Source organism: Typopeltis vanoorti, chromosome 9 (genome assembly GCF_054136105.1).
Source record: "Typopeltis vanoorti isolate ZY-2024b chromosome 9, IOZ_Tvanoo_1.0, whole genome shotgun sequence".
Lineage (NCBI taxonomy): Eukaryota > Metazoa > Arthropoda > Arachnida > Uropygi > Thelyphonidae > Typopeltis > Typopeltis vanoorti.
In genome coordinates, this window is record NC_143557.1 from 11873960 (window position 1) to 11897125 (window position 23166).

A 23166-nucleotide genomic window follows, 5' to 3' on the forward strand; every position below is an offset into this window, starting at 1 on the left:
TTTTCAAGTATGCTTGCCTAAATCTTATTTGGAACACTTAGAAGGAAATTCTTCTGTAATTCTCACATTCACCTGTATTCCCTTTTTTTTATAGATGAGAGCTATGAGTGCTCTACTTCAGGGGTCAGCAACCTTTTCAGGCTCGCAGGCCACATTTAATTTTTATTTTTAATAATCGGGCCACAAGAGTTTAATTCAGAGAAAATAGTGAGTGAAAAAAATATTTAAGTTATCAATTTTTATTATATCAATCTTAAAATCTTGCCAAAATCTCGGTTGTCGTCAGATGAAGTCGCCTTTGTTATCCCCACTCATGATGACTCACACGGTTGACTTGTGCCAAGTAGCAGCGATATCATGAAGTAAAAACATAAAATTATTTTTTATTTATTATTCATATTATAAAATGTATTATTCAAATAATTCAACATACGGGCCACATGCCATGTAAGTATTGTCAATCTTTTATGGGCTGCCAAAAATGCACGTTTGGGCTGCATGCCACCGGTTGCCGACCCCCTGCTCTACTCCAATCAACTGGAATCTGGCTCTAAATTATGCAGCGTAGCCACTACAAAACTTTTATGCCATTGAACATTACTGGCCAAATATCATGCAGCTGCCTTTCCACATTTCAAGTGTTTGAAATGCTTTTTATACTCAAATACTGATATGTATCCCTGCTTGCATTCCTCTTGAAAACTTTCTACTGCAGTTCTTTCACTGCTTGTTTCAGTGTTTCATTTAACAGTCTTTCAAAATAATTATTCTAGACATCTAGGATATCTCCTTATCTTCAGTTTTCACGTCACCATCATCATCTTTGATTCCTTTTATAGTACTCTTTCCTCCATTTCTAAGCTTTTTCAATAGCCTGCAGAACATTTTGTCACCTTCCTGATATTTACCTTCTATATTCTTACTAAAGTCTTCCCATGACTTTCCTTTAGCTACTTAAACACACACACACACACAGCTTCACTCATTTATATTTTTCTCTGTATTCTTTTAGGGAATATACAGACTCATTTTCTAAGAATTTTTGATATGCCTTTTTCTTTTCCAGGATTGCATCTCTAATTTTTGTGTTCACCATGGCTTTCTTAGATTTCTATCCTTGCAGACAACTTCATCACGTACTATACTATAGCAGAACAAGGTGACGAACGTCTTGGACAAGGGAGGTGCATATGCAGCAGTATACTACTTAGATTTTGCAAAAGATTTTGATAAAATGCCACATTACAAACTATTAAATAAACTGAAATGGATGGGATTGGATAACAGACTTTTGAGTTGGATCAGTGACTGGCTGTCAGATTCAGAAAGATGCATATGGGAAAGGGGGAAGAAGGTGCAGTATCCAGAAAGAGAATGATCACTAGTGGTGTGCCACAGGGATAATTTTTGGACATTGTTGTTCAATTTGTATATATTAATGATATTGAGACAGGTTTAATTGGTGATATGTGGATGTTTGCAAATGCTCAGCATTGACCCACACTTTACCATGTAGGCATTTGAAACCGATATCCTATGGAATAGGTTGGTTACTCCTTATTCCAGGAGTGTCTTATGTCCATAGAAGTGTATGTTTATGGAGCTGGTTTGCCTTATCTGAGGGTCTTTCCGACCAAAGGAGTTCATCTATACTGATCGAGTACAGAGGCTTGAGTTGCCAGGTGTAAGGTTCTAAAATTCCTTAAGCAACGATGGGATGCAAAGTACAGACATGGCAGGAAAACTTTAAAGGAGGTAGAGGAGATGAGAGATCTGGGAGTGATAGTGGACAAGGACCTGAAATTCATGGCTACACTGCACAAGTTGTGAAGACATCACATTGGATTATGGCTATGATGTGGATCCTGATGTGCAGATATAAAGAGGTATTGATGGCGGTGTAAAAGACCTTCATCAGGCCTCATATGGATTATTAAAAACAGATTTATTATTATTATCCTTAGACTCCATGTAGTCACAGACTCATCTAAGGGGTTCCTTTTGTCATACACACAGCTCATCATACTGCCCATGCCTTAAACACATTCAAATTCTCTGCAGACACCATGTTCTCATGCATTCCAATCATCTGCAACTCCCCATGCAAAAATACCCAATTCTTAGTCCCTTGCTCACACCCTCCTTGTACAGTTTCTGGAGATGACTTCTTGTTCTCCCCCAATATCTTCCATCATTTTATGAAAAACCTCTTCAACATAAATCCTATAACAACCCCTTACTAACTTGTATATCTCTATCGTATCATCCCTCTTCCTCCTATCCACTACACTCTACAAATTACATCATTTCAACCTTTCTTCATATTCAACATTCCAGAGATCAGAATCTATTTTGGTCAATCACTTCTAGACCCTCTCCAACATCTCTTCATCCTTTTTGAAAACCAGGTAACCAAATCTGTGCACAGTAGTCCATATGTAGCCTATTCAGAGTCTTATACAATGGAACCAGAATAGCCTTACTTACTAAAATAAAGAGTCAAAAGGCTTAATTTTGGCAATGCACAATTATATAAATCAAGTGGATATTAAATCCGGCATTATTTTAGAGCCAAATGTAGAAACTATGAATGTTTCATAAGAGTTTGACCAGAGAGCTTACAGGAATACACTCACCAGCATTTACGAGTTGCCCTAGTGCAGACCATATAGAAGGCATAGGCACCACCCCAAGCATCTATATATTTGCCTTTTATTGGTCCACTTTGATAAGGTTTCACTGGCTGATGGCTGTTTCGAAATGGTTAGTTCTCTTCAGAGACCAGTCAGAAACATAAAGAGAGCAAAAACTCTTGTTCAGTACTAAGGAACCCGAAGTGTTGTAGAGGTGTATTTTTCATACACGAACTCTCATCCGGTGAGTAAAGTACTACTGAACTGAGTACTGGGTACCTTAGTAGCGAAGGAGAATTTTTGCTCTCTTAAGGTTTCTGCCTAGTCACTGAAAAGAACTAACCAGTTCGAAACAGCTGTCAGGCCAGTGAAATCTTATCAAAATGGACCAATAAAAGGCTTTTTAAGTCAGTGTCCTACGGGTCACTCCCAGAATTCTTTGTATCGTTCTCACAATTTAGAGGAAATACTGCCATTTCCTCTAAAGAGTACAGTCTTTCAAGACTGTACCATAAGCCATATCAAATTGGCAAACTTGATATGGCCCTGTGTCGTCAAACACCACAGTAGCAACGTCTGTTACTGTCTCTTCTTGCACTGTTTTCTGTCCTGACCCAAGTCTAACTCCTAGTGATCCAGTTTCTTCAAAGTTCTTAATCATAGCTCTCAGTGCTACAGCTGACATAGGACCTGTATGCAGGTTATGAAGCCTTCTAAATTCCCGAAGGGCCATTACAGCATTGCACTGTTTAAGTTAAAACAACTTAACAAGTAAAGCATGCTGTGGCAAGGTAGGACGCATGTTGAGCACAATTCGTCAGTCACTCGAATAACTGCCTGAACATTCCCAATCCCTTTTTAAGTGGAATTGGTGGCACTATTGTCACATACGCACAGTAAAATTTGCATAATCCTTTTTATCTGCACTTACAGCAAATATCTGACAGCTTTTGGCTCCGCCAGCACCAAAATTTCAGCTATCGGTGACTTTTGGTACTAAATCTTTTTTTTGCAGAATTCATCTTTCCATGCCTTCAAAAGTCTCAATATAAAATTTGGTCTCATTCCGTTTATTGGTTTTAGCTACAGATGCCTCCAAAGAGGGGAAAGTTATTTTATCGCCACCCTGTAAATATCAGGAAATTGATGATGAAGAAACAGTAGTATCTAGCATATTGGTTGTATTTAAGGTTCCATTCTTGTGTTTTTACATGCTAAATACTATTTTACTACTGTTTTATTTTGTTTCAAAATCTAATTGACGTTATGCAATTTTTTTTCTGCACATATTAGCATATTACATTTTCTCTCGTACATACACAGATGTACGTATCTTCTTTGGTGTCCCAAGGTGCATAAGCCTGAGATCTGTTTCTTCCAGATACATCTGTGCTGTGCTAATTCTGTCGCTCTCCAGCTCTCCCAACCTAAGATTCTTCTTTTTTCTCCCCCTATCTCTCCCCCCCCCCAATTTTCCCTTTTTCTTTCTGAGGGATCCATGTCAAAGCTACTCTCAGAATCTCTCTCTATCATACCTGCCCAATTCATTTTCATATACATTTTTTTTTTTTTTTTAAATTCACTAGTGATACATTTTTGCTTAATTCATTTATATAATTCATCATTTGCTATAATTTGGGGCCAAAATATTTTTAATATTTTGCATAGATATTGTGTATGGAGGCTATATAATTAAGCTTCCTGTTTTTTTTTTTTTTTTTTTTTTTTTTTTTTTTTTTTTTTTTTGTCAATTTCCATGTCTATGATCCATATAATAATACCTCCTTAATACTGTTATTGAAGATCTTTATTCCGGTTTCATTACAATATAAGGATGATTTCTATTTCTATATATTATTCAATTTTCTGAAAACAGTATATGTTTTTAATCCTTGCATTATATCCCTGTCACAGTTCCACCTTCACATTAGCTCCCAAACATGTAAAATCCTCAACTTCTACTGCATGTATATAAAGATGTACGTATAACAATGACAATGCATTACATAACATCTGTAATGCAACATATCATAACATGGAAATTGACAAAAATTATATATTATTATTATATTTGGATCATGAATGTTATATAAATAATATAACATTCATGATCCAAATGGTGGTTATACATAGTAAAATTAGCAATAGTATTAATAGAAGCTTATAAATTGACCAAATCCAGGATTAAAAACACGACGGTGAGGTATTTGTGAGTTGATGGACAGGGAGTCAAAGTTCAGGGGACACAGTTGTGAGTGGAAAAAGTTGTGAGGGGCAATCAGAAAACTGCTGGCATAATGCAAAGGACACTTGACAAGGAGGAAGTGACAATTCCACTGTAGAAACACATAGTTCAATTTGTCCCCCTGGATATCTGGATAAGGGAACATGAGAGAGAGAGAGAGAGAGAGAGAGAGAGAGAGAGAGAGAGAGTGTGTGTGTGCGCGCGCACGCGTGTGCAGAGGTGAGCAATTATCTTAGACTCCAGAATGGCAAGCACAAGGAACAGATTAAGGGAATGTGTTTCATAGAGCTTGGCAAATGCTAAGAGGAGTGGAAACAAAATGGTTAAAGCATAATAGTCAGTGAAAGAAGCTTATTAGATAGATAACATGAGAGATACTGCAAAGGGTAAAAGGTGATTGGGAGAAGAATAAGCCATTTCTGGAAACTGTATAATCAGGGGTTGAAAAATATTATTCTGGTTCACCAGCCAGACAAATATCTCACTAGTCAGATGTCAGCCTAGCTATACACTACCATGGTGGCCTAATATATCACAGTCGTGTTTTTAATCCTGGATTTGGTCAATTTATAAGCTTCTATTAATACTATTGCTAATTTTACCCTGTATAACCACCATTTGGATCATGAATGTTATATTATTTATATATTAATGTGTTTATCATTCTGTGAAGAAAAAACTCATTCACTTTATAAGTGATACAAGACCATTTATTATTATTTATTTATTTATTTTTTATATTCATGATTTTGCTACATTCAGTAACGCTATTGGAAAAACGACGGTATACGTTGCGCCGTTCAATTGGAAAAGGCCTAAGTTCAAGTCTCGTCATGATGGGAGGAATCTTTATATGGACTTTTTCAATCAAAAGTGAGTTAGCTGATCTCATACAGAGGTAGCAGGGATTTTCCTCCCAGAAACTCAGGTTTTTCATCCCTTATACAGACAAATCGGCCCTTCAGAATACACTCAATTTACAGACAAAAAATACTAGCTGCAGTGATGGTTTTGGGCAGTAGATGGCGTTGATGTAGATGATTGGTAGTAGAGGTTCGGTGTAGTGGTGGAAATGGAGAGTTGTACAATAGGTGTCCTACCGCGATGAGTCTGCGGACTCCTTGGAAGTGCCACGAATAATAATATGCTCAAATCACTTTTATGGAAAAAAATTTCTTCTAGACTATTGTAAAGAAACACTGAAAACATTCAGGATTCATAAAAACTATCAAATTAAAAAAAAAAAAATCTTAGGTCTACACATATAACTATGTTTCTGACTTCTGATTAGCTCTGAAACATTGTCCAATGAACAAGGCAAGTGATATCACAGGACATAAGAGCAGCTCAGCAAGAAGTTGCAAAACGTTTAGGTTAGAATCAATATGAAGAAATATTGATTCTAACCTAAATGTTTTGCAATTGTTTTATGAGCTGCTTTCATGTCCTGTGATATCACTGGCCTGGTTCATTGGACAATGTTTCATATTGTTAGAACCAATATGAAGAAATATTTTAGAGAAAATAAATCTTTCTTTCTCAACTTCCCAAGTTTTAATATCTACTATTAATGGTACAAATTCTGCATATTCCATCAATTGATTAAAAAATAAGCTAATTAGTGATGCTTATTTATTTTAAGTTGCCATGTTGAGATTAATTGGTTACCTTGTAGTACGACAAGAATATTTTTCAATTCCTGTATATGAGGATCACATTTTAAGGAAGAGGAAGCTTTGCATGATAATTGGTGTATAAGTGGAATTCATTACTCTGATAAAGAAAGGAATTTAAGGCTGGATATGATGTGTGTTGTAGTCTGTTTGTAATGACTCTTCTGACTCCATGGAGACCAAGAAATAATATTAATATGAAGAAAAACATTAATATAAAACTATATGTGGTATAATATAAAATAAATTTTACTTACCAGTGAATTGTTATCATATATACTCTCTTTGGATAATGAATCAAAATTTCTAAAAGAAAAGAAAGGGAAACAAAAAAAAATTCCTTATTCATTTTGAGATTTTACTTAAATATGGCAAATTTTACTTTTCAGAAAAAAACTAATGATTAAATTTCGTTTTTGATATATTAAAATATTACTGTAGAACAAAATACTTTATAAAGGCAATATATAAACGAACATAAGCTAAGAATCATAAAAGGTGGGCTTTGCATCTAATTCTCTTAAACTGCCAATTAAAGTGAAAATTTTATGATGCTGATAAATTAAAATTTCTGTATCAAATTTGTAATCCATGCAACAAAATCAGCTCTGTTATCTTATTCTAAGAAGAAATTAGAGAGTAGGCTAATACAAGGATAAGAAATCTCCTGCTGTGATTATAGATCTGTGTCCACACAATCCATCATCGAGAATATTCTTTGCAGGGAAAATTCATTGCAAGAAAATTTTAAATATTATTATTATGTGACACCTCCATGGAGTCCAAAGACTCATCGAGGGAAAATGTGCCAAGAGCATCGAACGATTGATGCTCTACCAATCGACCAACCTTTGCTGGCAATGTAATGATACGTAATATGCCAAGCTATTTTAAACTTGGTTTTACTCCATTTCCCAAGTAAGCAAACAGATAAATAAGTCAAGTTTGCGCCTTCACGTATTGCGAGTCTAGCTGACCCTCAAAGTAGTGCAAGTCAAGGCAACTCATGGTAAAAGTAGAATAAGCTCTGATCTATTCTTAATATTTACCCTTAATGCACAGCCCATCTCCTTGAGGAGATGTATGATGCTATGTATTAAAGGCAAGGGGCCACTACCCAGACCAGTTTCGATCTTTATTGAGGTCTCATCAGTGGGAGCCAGGCTAGAAATACCAAGATTTTAGTAATACAGAGCTTATAAGTATTTTACCAGAATAAGTTACCCTAAGGTGTTTTGACCTTATTAAATAAAAATCTCAGGATGAGATATAAATGTAAAAAGTATTTTACCTTGGGTATAATAAATGTTAAAGATGACAAGCTATTTTAAACTTGGTTTTACTCCATTTCCCAAGTAAGCAAATAGACAAATAAGTAGTCAAGTTTGCACCTGCACGTATTGTGAGTCTAGCTGACCCTCAAAGTAGTGCAAGTCAAGGCAACTCATGGTAAAAGTAGAATAAGCTATGTAATGGCAGTAATAGAAAATCTTATGCAAGAGTTGATGAAAATGAAGAGTGAAACTGGAGGATGCAAGCAAATATCTAAAGATGCTATTGGCTGATGGGAATGAGGACGAGGAAATTAGCAGTATGAAGCAAGCATCCAAGGATGATTATGTATCATTATATGGGGATTCAATCATCAGAGATGTGGTAAATAACATATAATACACAAAACATGTTTTGCAGGTGGAATATTGTTGCAACAAATTACTGATGCTTTCAGGGGCATATATTCTGGAGTGTGCTAGGTGTGTAAGTGTGCTGCATGCCTGGAAAATTCATGAAGAAATAATTTTTGAGCAGTATATTTTTAAATTTAAATTTTTAAATAAATAGTCATGAACTATTACAAATATCAAGACACTCACAGTGTTACCGTACATCAGATAAAGCAAGGCTTGCTGTTAAAGCACACTTGGACTTGTCATTTGAGACAAGTCACTTCCCAAAACTTGGAGACTAGCATACAGTAAGAGCATTTGAGGTTTGGATAATTTCATAGCGTTTCATAGAAAAGATGATCAAGAGTAATATGATTCTCTATGTGGAGTCTGAGACGAGGCATCTATGTGTGTGTGTTTTTAATGGCTGAAGGTGAGTGGAGACGAAGCAGCACACTCACTGGTGTATTTGCATGACTGAAATTTGCATAGGAATTAAAGGCATGTGGACTGTCAATAGCAGAATTAGCTTAGTTTTACTCAGCATATTTCCCGCAGCCTAGAAGTAAAGTGCAGTTGATTATTCCTTATGATTTCATGTTAGATAACTGCATTTTTTTTTAAACTGATTATTTTTATCCTTCTCCACAACTTGAAACAATGTTGAATATATTTTATGTACACCTTTTTTAAACCAAGAATATATGAAGCCAAGTTAAACATTGTTAAATACAATTATAAAAGTCTCTGCCTCTTCCAAATTTACATAGCGTTTACATCTCAGAAACTAAGGATTGAAGTGATCTATAAATAAAACTTTTTTAATAAACTAAGTTTTTTATAAAAATGTAATGTTTTTTTTAAAATAAGAGATGTTTTACCACAGCATACCCACTGGAATACCCACCATACCACTAGATGCACTGCATGGAAGGAAGGAATCAGAATTAGTTGCAGCTGTGGAAACAAATAACTTGGATGGTGATAAAGAGCATATGGAAAGAGAGGGATAATAGTGTTGTCGGAAAAATGGTTAGCATGTTGCCCAGACAATAATGGTGAAAGAGAAGGAGAGCAGCAGAAATAACGAATGGCAAGATGACTGAGTTCTGCAAGGCAAAAGCAGGTCAAGTTTATAAATGTGCAGAGTGAATTTGAAAGGAAAATGGAATGGAAGGTTGATGGATTGCATCTGAATGGGTTTGGTAGATATTTAGAGTAAATGTTGTTTTCTGAGAGTGTCAACACAGTTATTTTAAGGATCAGTAAGGAAGAGAAAGAAGCAGATTGCAGAAGGAGAATAATTGATACAAAGTGAAGAAGTGATTATGGCAAGACAAAATGATGGAATGTATGAGTGTGGATGAAAGGGATATAAACAGAAATCAGTCAGGAATAAGGAAATTAGAGAGAGAGGTATTATTGCAACTAGAATAAGGAGTGATGGCGTTGGTGGTATGGTCTCAAATAGAGTAGGATTGTTATGTTTGTATACTAATATAAGGAGTATCAGAAAAAAAGGAGACAAGTTTGATGCATTGACTGAGTCAGTATGTCAAAAGATAATTAGTTTATGCAAGACTTTGTTTTCTCTGAGGATGATATACTGTTAAAAACAGACTCTCCCAGAAGTATTGAAAGGTGAAAAGAGGAGAGTGAATATTGTTAATTTTAGCAGAGGAACTGTATCCAGTAAGGATGAAAGTTGAAAAGGGTATTATATGTGAATATCTTGAATATGTTTGTTATTGTGAGGTTGAAATTAATAGAATAGCATAATAACAGGATGTTGTAATATACCAGGGAATGTAGAGCAACTGTAAAAATATTTAGGCAAATTGGTTGGCCACATAAAAACAGAAACGAGACTTTCATTATTGTAGAAATGTGGATTAGAAAGAGGAGATAGCATATGGGAAAAAGAAGGGTAAATCTATTGAATTTCAGAGGGATAACTGTCTTAATCAGCATGTGATGGCAGCAACACAAAGTGTTAGATTTTATTATTAACCTCCAGGGAGTCAGGGACTCATCAAGGAGGCCACATATTACACACACTAGTTATCATACTTACTCTTAAATTCATTCACACTGCTTGCACTACAACATCCAGTGGCAATCCATTCCAATCACGCACCACCCTATTAGAGAAAAATCTAGCCTTTACCTCCTTCTTAGTGGCATTCATTCTCTCTTTCCAAGGATGCCCTCTTGTCCTTTCCTCATCCTCCATAGATTGAAAAATTCCATTAATTGAAATCCTGTGTGATCCTTTCAGATATTTGTAAGTCTCAAATCATATCACCCCTCTTTCTCCTGTTTGATAGTGTCTACAGTCTACAAATTCTCAATCTGTCTTCATAAACAGTATTCCTCAACACTCTCCTTTGCACTCTCTCCAATACATCAGAATCACAATGGAAACCAGGAGACTAGACCTGTGCACAATAGTCGAATTGAAGTCTTATCAAGGCCTTGTAAAGAGGCAAAATTACATCCTTATCTTATTACATCCATACATGTAAACATTTTATTATCATTATTATTAATCAGGCCTCCATGGAGTCAAAAGACTCATTATTATTATTATTATATTATTATTATTATTACATGACATCTCCAGGGAGTCCAAAGACTCATTAAGGGAGGGTATCTACTCTACAACTCTCTGTCTACACCACTCAAGCTACCAATGCCATCTACATACATTTAAACATCCTTTTGGGTCCACAGTTACCCTTACATAATGTCATTACCTGCCTATTTGGATTCAAAACCTGGGAAACTGTACCCGGCTCTCCATAATCATTTCTCCACACATGCTCATTTATCCGAGAAGTGGCTATTTCCTCACAATCATTTCAACATTCTGATTCATTTGTCCCAGGGATGGCTAAACACATACTTGATTGCTTCCACCCAAATATATCTAGTTTCCTTAGTTTTGCCCTTCCAAACTCTCGCTGAACACTTTCTCCAAGCATCTAACTCCAAAACCATTCAAGTGCAGTCCATGAGGTATATATGGTACTTTCATCCATTAAATTCATTCGACACATCTATAAACTGCATACCATTCCTCCTATACAATTTTATCACTGACAACTGGCCTTTCTTCTGAATTTTGTCCTATCATAAAAGGTAGCAGACTCACAGTCTATACTTTCTTACTCTTCATTTTTGCTTCTTCCAACAAGTCTTTCATATCCTCTCTCAATGCACATTTCTCACCTTTCAAATTAATCAAAACATTAACTCGTTCACTTCTTTCTTCTGTAAACTTACAGCTGCACTAACATCCTTTATCTTCACATGCAGTAAACATGCTTTTGTCACTTTCTCACTGAGTACACCTCTTATCATTGAATTCTCATACAATACTTTCTCTTGTCTTCCAGTTTCTGGCACTTTTAAACTTTTCCTATTCACTATTTTTTTTTTTTTTTTTAATGACATATTTCTCACTGGTTCACTCACTTCAATACAAGTATTCACTTTCTCCTGTTTGCATCTTCTACAAATACTTCCAAAGTGCTACAATTCAATTGAAATAAAATCAAATGATATTTCCACTCTTTCACAACAACTCCAAACCCACAGAACAAATTTTGACACCATTCATTCATCCCTTCTACCCTCTAGACTAGTCTTTCCTTTTATGTATACTCAAGGAATAATATCTGCAGCTGTTTAAATCAAATGTAGACAAGCTCCTTCTTGCCCATCCACAGTACTAATGTACTACAGCTTGATCAACAGGTCAGGATGTAGTACATTAATACTTTATGATCTTCTCACAGTCATAAAACAAAGTGCCACACCACCACTCCTTTAACCTATTTACCGTCAGCACATTCACCTCTCAATCAGGCAATGAATTTCATGAACCAACCCACCCTGCATACAAAAAAATCCACTTCTCGTCTTCCTAGTTGTATGAAACCCCCCCCCATCAATGTTATATGTACCTCTTAACAATTTAAATGTCTTAATCATGTCTCTCCTTTCTAATCAACAAACTCTGACAGTAGACAAACATATCCTTATAATTAGCATTCTAGAGTCCTGATATCATTTTGGTTATCTGCATCTATATCCTTATCCTCAAAAGGGTTCATTTATCCTCTTCAAATCCTGGTGCCCAGACCTGGGCACAACAGTCCAGATATGGCCTGATCAGGACTTTATACAAAAGAATTACCACTCTTATCTCTACTAGTCAGTCTTGTTTTAGTATTGCAGTAATCCTTTTGGGTTCGCTACCTTTACTTCACTATGTTTAGAGTATGTGCCCTAAACTCCAAATTTTTTTTATTGATAATCACCCCAGGATCTTTTTCCTCATCCACTAATTCTAGTAAAAATCCACTATTACAGTAAGTAGTCTGTGGATCATAAATTTTAAGACCTTGCATTTAGCTGCATTAAACTGACTTCCCCATCAAACCATTTGCCCACTTTTCCAGCTTAATTCAAATCTTCTTGAGTGCCAAAGCATTAGCACTGTTACTGATAACCCTACCAAGCTTCACATCAACTGTAAATAACTGAATATTTCCGAGCAGCCCAGTGACAACATCATTCAAGGTTAAAAAGCAAAGGTACAACTAATGATCTTTGTGGGGACACCACTCATGACCTTCTTAGTTGATACAGCTCATCAACATAAAATCCTCTGACAGTAGACAAACACATCCTTATAATTAACATTCTAGAGTCTTGATATCATTTTGGTTATCTGCATCTGTATCCTTATCCTCAACTAATTTTTAATACACTTCACTAGTCTGATGTCTCACTCCATGTGTTGTAACTTAAATAACTTATCGTGTGGCACCCAATCAATGCCTTTGCAAAATCCATTGCAAATATCTTTTTGAGTTGTATTTACAATCTTTACTACATGGTCCCTGACTTCAACTTCCTATCTACTAATGCTCCAAGATCCCTAGCCTCATCAGTTTTTTCAAGCATAATCCAACCAATATAATACCACATTGTATATTTAATCACATCAAAGTGAATGACTTGACATTTACTGACATCACTTTTCCCATGCCCACAATTCTACCCTATTCAAATCATTCTGCAAGTACTGTATATCAGCAGCATTCCTGATTACCTTACCTATCTTTGCATTATCAACAAACAGCTATATGCCACTTATCAAATCCTTCCCAATATCATTAATGTATAGATTGAATAACAGTGGACCAAGCACTGATCCTTGTCGTACACCACTGGTTACCTTAAATCTTGCAGACTCACATCCGCCATATGCCACTTTTTGATATGTCATTCAGCCATCCTCTTATCAACGTTAATATTCTATAATCCGAAACCAAATTGCCGGCCTGGTTGGCCGAGTGATCAGCGTATCCGCTCTCCAGACAAAAGGCTGCGGGTTCGAATCCCGCCGTGGGCATGGATGTTTGTGATTGTCTGTGAAAGTACTAGTGGTGGTAGTCGGCGGTAGATGGAGTTGGTGTTACATGATGAAGATTGGTGGAGTAGTGAGACGAAGAGTTGTAGAGTAGATGCCCTCCCTCGATGAGTCTTTGGACTCCCTGGAGGTGTGATATAATAATAAAAATAATAATAAATTCTCCAATTTATACAACAGTCTACCGTGCTGTATTCTGTCAAAAGCCTTAGCAAAATCCGAACATATCATGGTGTATCCATTCCCCTTGTCTAGTTTAGTGGTAACATTGTTATAGATTGTGAGCAAGTTGCTAAAACATGACCTTCACTTAGTAAACCCATGTCGATCATTGCTAAGTAGAGATGCACTGTCAACCCATTTCTGAATGCGATCCCTAACCAATTTTTCCAAAATATTCACCACCACTCCTGAGATACTAATTGGTCAATAGTTGGATACATGGGTCTTTAAACAACCCTTGAGCAATGGAATTATCATACATTCTTTCCATTCCTGCAGAATCTTCCTTGTTCTGAGACTCATATTAAACAGCATGGTTAAAGGAATAGCCAGTTCAGCTGAACATTCTTTTAGCACATGTGCAGATATCCCATCAGTCCCTATTACTGAATTCTTATTCAGTTTCTGCAACAGCTCTAATACCTCATCCTCATACATCTGAGTTTCTTCATCTAGTGAAGAGGTAGCAGTGAGCTTAATCTCGTATACACCAGGTTGATAGCTTTTAACAAAATGGGCACTCATTAGTTGAACAACCTCTTCTGCATCTGTAACCCTCACACCATCTGCATTTAGAAGAGTTATTCTTTCATATTCATTCTTTCTTTAACTTGCAGCATATCAATAGAATTCTTGTGGGTTGTCTTTAGCATGCAGAGTCAGTTTCTTTTTTACTCAGACTTTGTTTTCCATACAACAGTTACGACTATTCTAGCCTGCTGCTTATAATTTTTATAACAGACATCATCCTTTTCTTACGAATCTCTCACTTAATCAGATTACATATTTCAAATTGTTATAATTCTTGACCACTGAGATTAATGAATAACTAACTCTTATTTAGAAGTATTGGTCAAGTGTTAATAAACTATTTAATCACCAACTAGTTTCGCCGGCTATTGTTGTTGGCTTCTTCAGAGCAGCTACAGTCACTCATTCCACAAAAACCTAAACAGGAAACAAGGTTTAATCCTACCTGATATATGGAAAACCTTAATCAGAATACTAAACACACATGAAATGAACTTCAGTGCCAACTACAAAATGTTTCTCAACAAGTAAATCATGTATCTGTGACACGTGTATTGTTTCATACTCAGTACTATTTTGTTATTGAATTAGAATTGTCAGCTAAAGTCTAGCTTGTAATTTACTTTGCCTACCTTATTGTACCGCGAAGAAGCCGGTGAAACTAGATGGTGATTAAATAGTTTATTAACACTTGACCAATACTTCTAAATAAAAGTTAGTTATTCATTAAGATTACATATCTATTTGACTCCTACCCTATTTATTCTTCAAACTCTTGGGACACATTCTGATATTGCATCATTTAAGTATTGTTTAAATGATTCCCATGCACTATCACTGTTCTTCCCATCCAGAAACTGATCTCATTCCACTGAACTCAGTATACTCCTTAATTGGTCATAATTTACTGCTTTGTAGTTCCAGCATTTAACCTTCTCTGAATGGAATATTCATAAACTTGGTCACCTCCCAAGTGAGTACCGCATGATCACTGTCACCAACTGAAGGCAGAATAGTTAAGTCTTTAACTGAAATGACCTCTGACACTATAATCAAATTTAACACTCTTTGACATCAAGTCTGTCACATGCGGCTTGAGGAAGTTGTCCCACAACAGCTCAATAAATATATTTTCATTCTTCTCATGAGATTCTACTGCTACCCTAGCAATATTTGGATAATTAAAGTCTCCCATTATGATTACTCTTTTCATGCTCATTTGTCATCTATTTGGTGATGCATTTCTTCATCACTAGCAACCGATTCACCATGTCTGTAACAACACCCCACTATGTAATTGATTTTGTTAGATTTCAGCTCACGGCAGATGGATTCAAACTCACTGCTACATGAAATACTGTTCGTAGTAGTACTACAATCATAGGTCTCAACTCTAACTGGATTCAAGTCATCCGATATCATTAGCAGCAACGTCCCCCCCCCCCTCCTCTCCTATTATCCATCTTTCCTAAAAATAGTGTATCCTTTACACTTGATACCAGTTACTATCTCTGATTCTGATATCCAGGGTCAACTCATGCCTACAATCTAAGGTCCCAACATATCGACTAAGGCAACAAACTCTACTCCTTTGTTTCTGATACTCCTAGCATTCGTGTACAGACATAATAATCAAATTGCATGGTCTTTTGTATACTCTTGTCTGCAGTTCTGCATGACAGTTGGACAACATTTGGTTATATTCTGACAGGATGTCGTTATTAATGAGGTATCAATACTGCTTTCAGATAGTGATAGTAATCATGAGGTACTAGTTACTAGTTTTGGAGGTTCAAAGAGGAAAAAGGTACTGTCAAGAAGTGATATATGTGGAATTATTAGGTGAATAATTATGAGAAGCTTTATTATCAACTACCATCAATATCAAATTTTGATGGGCTGCATAGAAAAGAGGTTACAGAGCATGGGAATTAATTAGGAAGCATCTCACACAAGCAGTTCATAGCTTTATATCAACAGTTAAGTGAATATATAGAGTAGGAGTGAAATTTATGAATAGTGAAATGATTCAGACAAGATGTGGGAAAATTAGATTAGAGGGGTACAGAGTAGCAGGTAGAAATAAGATGTATGAGGAATATGAAGTGCTGTCTGAAAAATTGACAAGAATAGAATAGAAAGAAAAAGTTCAGTATAACAGGAGATTAGTTGTCAGACCAAAGATTACTCAAAATCTTCTGCAATTTGGCAAGCAAGAAGAAGAATTATAGAAAGGATGGCTGTGGTGAATAGATATAGTAGCATAGTGACAATGGCAAGAAATGTAGTTTCGATAAATGGCAAGAAATTTAATGAGCAATGTATATCATACTAGTATAAATTAAGCCATGTAACATGAAGAAGGATGGCAAATAAAGGAATAGAGGTGAAAGAATCAGGTGTATCAAGTGTTGATTGGTTTAGATGTTAACAAGATTATGGGAATGTATGACATGTCACCATGTATTTATAATGAATGTGCAAAAGATTTACCTATGCCCTTGTTTCTAATACTCCTAGCATTCGTGTACATACAGATTTGTTACTTGAATGATAAATACACGTAAACACAAGAAAGATATTTAATTAACCAAATATTTCGGCCTGGAAATAGCAGACCATCTTCAGTGGTATTACAAGAACAGTTTTAAAAAATACAAGCTAGAATACTAACAATAGATCGTTAAAAATAGAACACGGCGCGTGATGTTATATCACTAAGTATTAAGTATAAAACGGAACATTTTGAAGTAGAGACATGATTGAAAAAAAAAATTAATGAGTAATCTTGATTAGACTTTCCCAGATTTTTGAATATAGATATACAGTCATTACGATTCAGGTTGGGACGATGGAGTAAGGCCTCCAGGCTTCCTTGAATAAACGTTCGAACCTATAACGGGATCTATGTAAGAGGCGAGTCCTGGACCAAAAGATGCTGTGGTAAGTTTCAATCCCGCGTTGAGCCAATCCAGACTTTTCAGGTTTGTTGTGAAGAATGGAGGATTGATGTTCTTGGATTCTTTTTTCAAGAGAACGTCCAGTCTGTCCAAAATAGGAAAGATCACAGTTGCAAGGAATTTGATAAACTCCAGGAAGAGATAAAGTTGAGCGTTTGTCTTTAGGAGAAGGAAAATGAGGACAATTTGTTAATAGGTGAATACGTAGTTGTTAAATCATATTTCTTTAAAATTCTTGCAATAGGTTCTGAAATACCAGAGATATAAGGAATAGGCACTGGACGTATTGAAACTTTGTTGTTTTGTGGAGGATTATAAGAATTGAGAAGATGTTGAGTACTATTTTTAGAAAAGCCATTGAGTTTCATGTGCTGTTGGATAGTAGAAAGTTCTTTCTGTAGATAATCAAAAGTAGAACAATTAGTTTTGGCTCTTCTGATGAGGCATTTTATAATTCCTGTTTTTTGACAAGGATGATGGGCTGATTCTTTAAGAATATAACGACCTGTGAACGTTGGTTTCCTGTATACTGTAGTTGTAGTTTCCTGTATCCGGTCACCTTCAAATATTCTTACAACTACAGTATACAGGAAACCAATGTTCACAGGTCGTTATATTCTTAAAGAATCAGCCCATCATCCTTGTCAAAAAACAGGAATTATAAAATGCCTCATCAGAAGAGCCAAAACTAATTGTTCTACTTTTGATTATCTACAGAAAGAACTTTCTACTATCCAACAACACATGAAACTCAATGGCTTTTCTAAAAAAAGTACTCAACATCTTCTCAATTCTTATAATCCTCCACAAAACAACAAAGTTTCAATACGTCCAGTGCCTATTCCTTATATCTCTGGTATTTCAAAACCTATTGCAAGAATTTTAAAGAAATATGATTTAAAAACTACGTATTCACCTATTAACAAATTGTCTTCTCATTTTCCTTCTCCTAAAGACAAACGCTCAACTTTATCTCTTCCTGGAGTTTATCAAATTCCTTGCAACTGTGATCTTTCCTATTTTGAACAGACTGGACGTTCTCTTGAAAAAAGAATCCAAGAACATCAATCCTCCATTCTTCACAACAAACCTGAAAAGTCTGGATTGGCTCAACACGGGATTGAAACTGACCACAGCATCTTTTGGTCCAGGACTCGCCTCTTACATAGATCCTGTTATAGGTTCGAACGTTTGTTCAAGGAAAGCGTGGAGGTCTTACTTCATCGTCACAACCTGAATCGTAATGACTGTATATCTATATCAAAAATCTGGGAAAGTCTAATCAAGATTACTCATTAATTTTTTATTTTTTTTTCAATCATGTCTCTACTTCAAAATGTTCCATTTTATACTTAATACTTAGTGATATAACATCATGCGCCGTGTTCTATTTTTAACGATCTATTGTTAGTATTCTAGCTTGTATTTTTTAAAACTGTTCTTGTAATACCACTGAAAATGGTCTGCTATTTCCAGACCGAAATATTTGGTTAATTAAATATCTTTCTTGTGTTTACGTGCATTTATCATTCAGTCTTATGTCACAAGTATCCTTAAAACAGCAGATTTGTTATTTAATGAAAGCCTTGCAGTGAGAAAGTCTTCACAAGAGTGGAAAGAAGGCAAAGTAATGCCATTCCTTTAGAATGTTTCTAGGATAGAACTTTCAAAATATAGACCAGTCTGTATATCTGAGGGTATTGGCGAGGTTTGTAGGTAAAAGGGTACAGGATTCGGTTTGTAAAAGGAAGTTCTTGTTTTAGAAGTCTACATACATTTTAAGGGAAATTCATATGCAATAATATTCTTGCGCTTTGCAAAGGCATTTGATTGATTATAACATGATAGGTTAGTTAATACAAGCTAAAGAAGACAAGAACGGACAACTAGTTAGTAAGCTGGATTTTCTGTTATTGTGCCCTGATGTTTAACTTATTTGTTAATGATGTTTCATGTAAAGTGACTGAAGATCTTCAGTTATTTCCTTATGAGGCAAAGTTAGAGAAAATTATAAGGAGTGTTGCCAATCTTAATTCCCTTCAGGAAGATTTAAATAGACTATTAGCTTGGACAAATGAGTGAGGTGATAGTTTGGATATTATCATTATTACATTACCTTCCATGGAGTCAGCAGACTCATCCTGGGAAGCCAACTAAACCAGCAACATATCTGTCATATTGAACTTTGAAATAATTTACTCTCTTTACATTTACAATGCACTCTAGCAATGTGTTCCACTCACCAACAACTCTCCATCTAAAAAATTCTACTCCTCACATTCTTCCTTCACCACATCTTTATACTTCCAGGAATGGCTTCTCATTTTTCCCATCTTATGGTCCACCCTTTTTATAATTGATTCTATTTATCTCATAAAATTCCTTCACAAACTTGAGGGTCTCTATCATTTCTTCTTTTCCTCCTATCCACCAAAACTCTGTAATCCACATTTCCTCAACAGCTCTGCATAACCTGCACTCCAGAGTCCAAATTTCACTTTGGTCATTCATCTTTGAATACTCTCTAGTGTTTCCACATCACATGAAAACTAGGCAACCAAATATAATGAAGAAGGCCAGACCACAAATGACCCATTTGTGGTCTGACCAATGCCTTATATAGAGGCACAACCATCTCCTTATCTTACATGTAAATGTACTTTTTATGATCTCAGGCAATACAAAGTGGTCTTCTCAACACTTGCTATGTGTACTCAGAACTTTAGTCCATTAACTACCATCTCCTCAAGATCCCGAATTTCACCCACTTCCAGATGCATAGCTGCACCAACACAGTACATAGCCTCATATATATGAACCCAAAGTGTAGAATCTTGCATTTATTAATATTAAAACTGCAACATCACTCATTTGTTCAAGTTATAAATCTACTCAAATCTTCCTGAAAAGAATTAACATCAGCACTACTCCTGATAATTCTACCTTTGCATCATCTGCAAACAGTTGAAGCTCTCCAGTTAGTCCACATGAAACGTTAACAAATAGGTTAAACAGTACAGGCTCAAGAACAAAATCCTGAGGCATGCTACCAGTCACCATCCTTTTCTGAGACAATGCTCCATCATACACAACTTGCTGGTATTGTTTAGAAAGAATCTTCACTCCATCTAATCAATCTGTTAACCATATCCATCTTCTGCATGAATCTGTAATGTGGTACTCTATCAAATGTCTTTGCAAAGTTCCAAAAAATTATTGTACATGAATTTCCCTTATCCAACACATACATCACCTTATCATAAAACATAAGCAGATTGCTAAAACAAGACCTGCCCTTCACAAACCCATGTTGACTATCAAAGAGAATCCACAATGTTATATACTCACTCCTATTCTATCCCTAACCATTTTCTCAAACACTGACCACAGCTGCAGATATACAAACTGGTATGTAAGTGGAAACTTCTGTACTAGAACCATGCCTGTGGAGAGGTACTATTTTGTCTTCTTTCCACTCCTTAGGAAAACCTTCTCTACTGCAAGACTCACATTAAATAACCAAGTAAATGGTTATTTAATGTACTTTAATGATTATTTAATGGCTAACTCTTCTGCACATCCCTTAAACACTTGGTGATATGTCATCCATTCCACCTTTTTAACATTTAACCCAAGAAATACATGGTACACCTGATTCTTTCACCATTAATTCTCCTAATACTTGCCTCCATTCTACATACCATTGAGAATCATTGACACCAGTGTGATATACATCGATGTTTCATTAAATAATTCTACTACATCATTTGCATTGGTCAATCTGCTACCAATAATTATCTACCAGTGTCAACCTGCCATAATTATTTTTCTCTTGCCTGCCACATTACAGAAAAATTCCCTTATATTATCTTTGACCTCACTGGCCAGTATCCTCATATTCTACTTCTTTTTTTCAACTATGCTTGTTGCCTTTCTTCCTTGCAGTTTATGTATTCTTCATGCATCTGTTCGCTACACACTGCCTTGTACCTCCTCCATAACAACTTCTTTTGTCACACTGCTTGATTGATTTCACTGTTCATCCATCTCACTCCTAGTCTACTTATTGTTTAACTCTTGGAGTGCAGTTATACATTGCTGATGTCAGATACTGCTTTATCATTTCCCATGAACTGTCAACCTTTTATCTGCACAACTCATCAACCCAGTATATTGATGCCAAACTATGGAACTTATCAAAATAATCCACCTTATACTTCCACATATGTACCTTCTTGATAATAACCTTTTCCCATTTGACTACCTTCCAAACCAGCACCTCATGATCACTCTTACTAATAGATGAGAGTGTTGATACCTAGATCACAACCACCTGTGAGGATATCACTAAATTCAACACTCAAAAATCTTGTGTTGTTTCCATCACATGATGCTTATGACAGTTATCCCTCAAGAAACTCAACTTCCTTTTACTTGTCCAACTAATTTGTCTAAACATATCACAATCATTCCCTGGCCTATAACAACATCCTATTAGATATACAGGGTGTTCGGGATAAATTTGACAGTTACGTAAGGAAAAAGAAAATCTTCTTTGTATCTATTAAATTTAATGAATTGACAAAAAAACATTACAGGCAGAGTTAATTACAATACTATCAACAAGATTTACTCAAAATAACCACCATTAGCATCGATCACAGCTTCAATTCTGCTTCGGAACCTCGAACAAGCTGATGCTACAGTCTCCCTGGGAAGGGCAGCAAAAACTGTTTTAATTTTATCCATTAACTGGGCTTTTGTATTACTGGAAGTGCAATTGGTGTCTTTTTCAACTGCGCCCCATACAAAATAATCCATGGGGTTAAGGTCTGGGGAGTTTGGAGGCCAAACATTTGGACTGGTGAAGTCGTAGAAATTTTCAGACAACCATTTTTGACTTTTCCCAGAGGTGTGGCAAGGGGCCGAATCCTGCTGCCATACATACGGCCTACCATTGGCTACCCTTGTTATCCAGGGCTTGACTACAGTTAGCAACTCCACGAACAAAGCCCGAATTCCAATGCCAGGGTTCTTCAACACCTGTTCCTGCAGATTTGCGAGGAATTCTGCTGTACGAACGCAATCAGATCGTCTGCTAGGGATCTTTCTTCTTGCTACATCCTCGTAGTCACCATTGCAAGTCTCTAGTTCATGCCTGATTGTTTTTACTGTATTCAGGGAGCATTGGGCAGCAGTCGTAATATCCTTATTTTGATGGCGGGCACGAATCATCATGATACAAGTTATTCTCTTCCATGATTCAGGTGGGTTCCAGCTATCCATCCTTTCTGACATCTTGTATATGAATGAAGAAGGGTCCAAACTTTTAAATGAAGAGAAGTGTGTGTTAATACATGTAACTTACGGAGAAATATAATTAATTATAAATATGTCAAATTTATCCCGAACACCCTGTACCATTCCATTCATATCAAGTTCACACTAAATTGCTTCAGAATCTTTACATATACTACCATTTGTCACTTTCATTCTTTAAGGACAATTTCTCTGCTATCATTAAGAGCACTTCAACTTCCTCTCTTCAACTTTCTTTCTGAAAATTCTATATCCTAACATTTCTAGTCCTCACATATGTATATAATCTTCAGACAACCAAGCTTCACTTACACCAATTAGCTTTGGATCTAGTGACTTCATCAACGCTACAAAAACTCAGCCCTTTATTCTCATAATCCTTACATTTTCCACTCTTTGAGGCCATCCCACCAACACCATCACTCTGCACTCTCTCTTTCTGCTTACAGTACACTTTTTGTTTAAACAATGGA

At 35.9% G+C, this 23166-nt stretch overlaps 1 protein-coding gene across 3 annotated transcripts in view; it reads right to left on the reverse strand.

The window, feature by feature from the left end:
* LOC150102886 (MICAL-like protein 2) overlaps positions 1-23166 on the reverse strand; it is a 183899-nt gene that overhangs the window by 48276 nt on the left and 112457 nt on the right. For all 3 annotated transcript variants that reach the window (XM_090397859.1, XM_090397857.1, XM_090397858.1), the window contains one exon: positions 6809-6857. In XM_090397859.1, coding sequence (XP_090253985.1) covers positions 6809-6857 — 49 coding nt within the window. The remainder of the gene's footprint in view (positions 1-6808; positions 6858-23166) is intronic.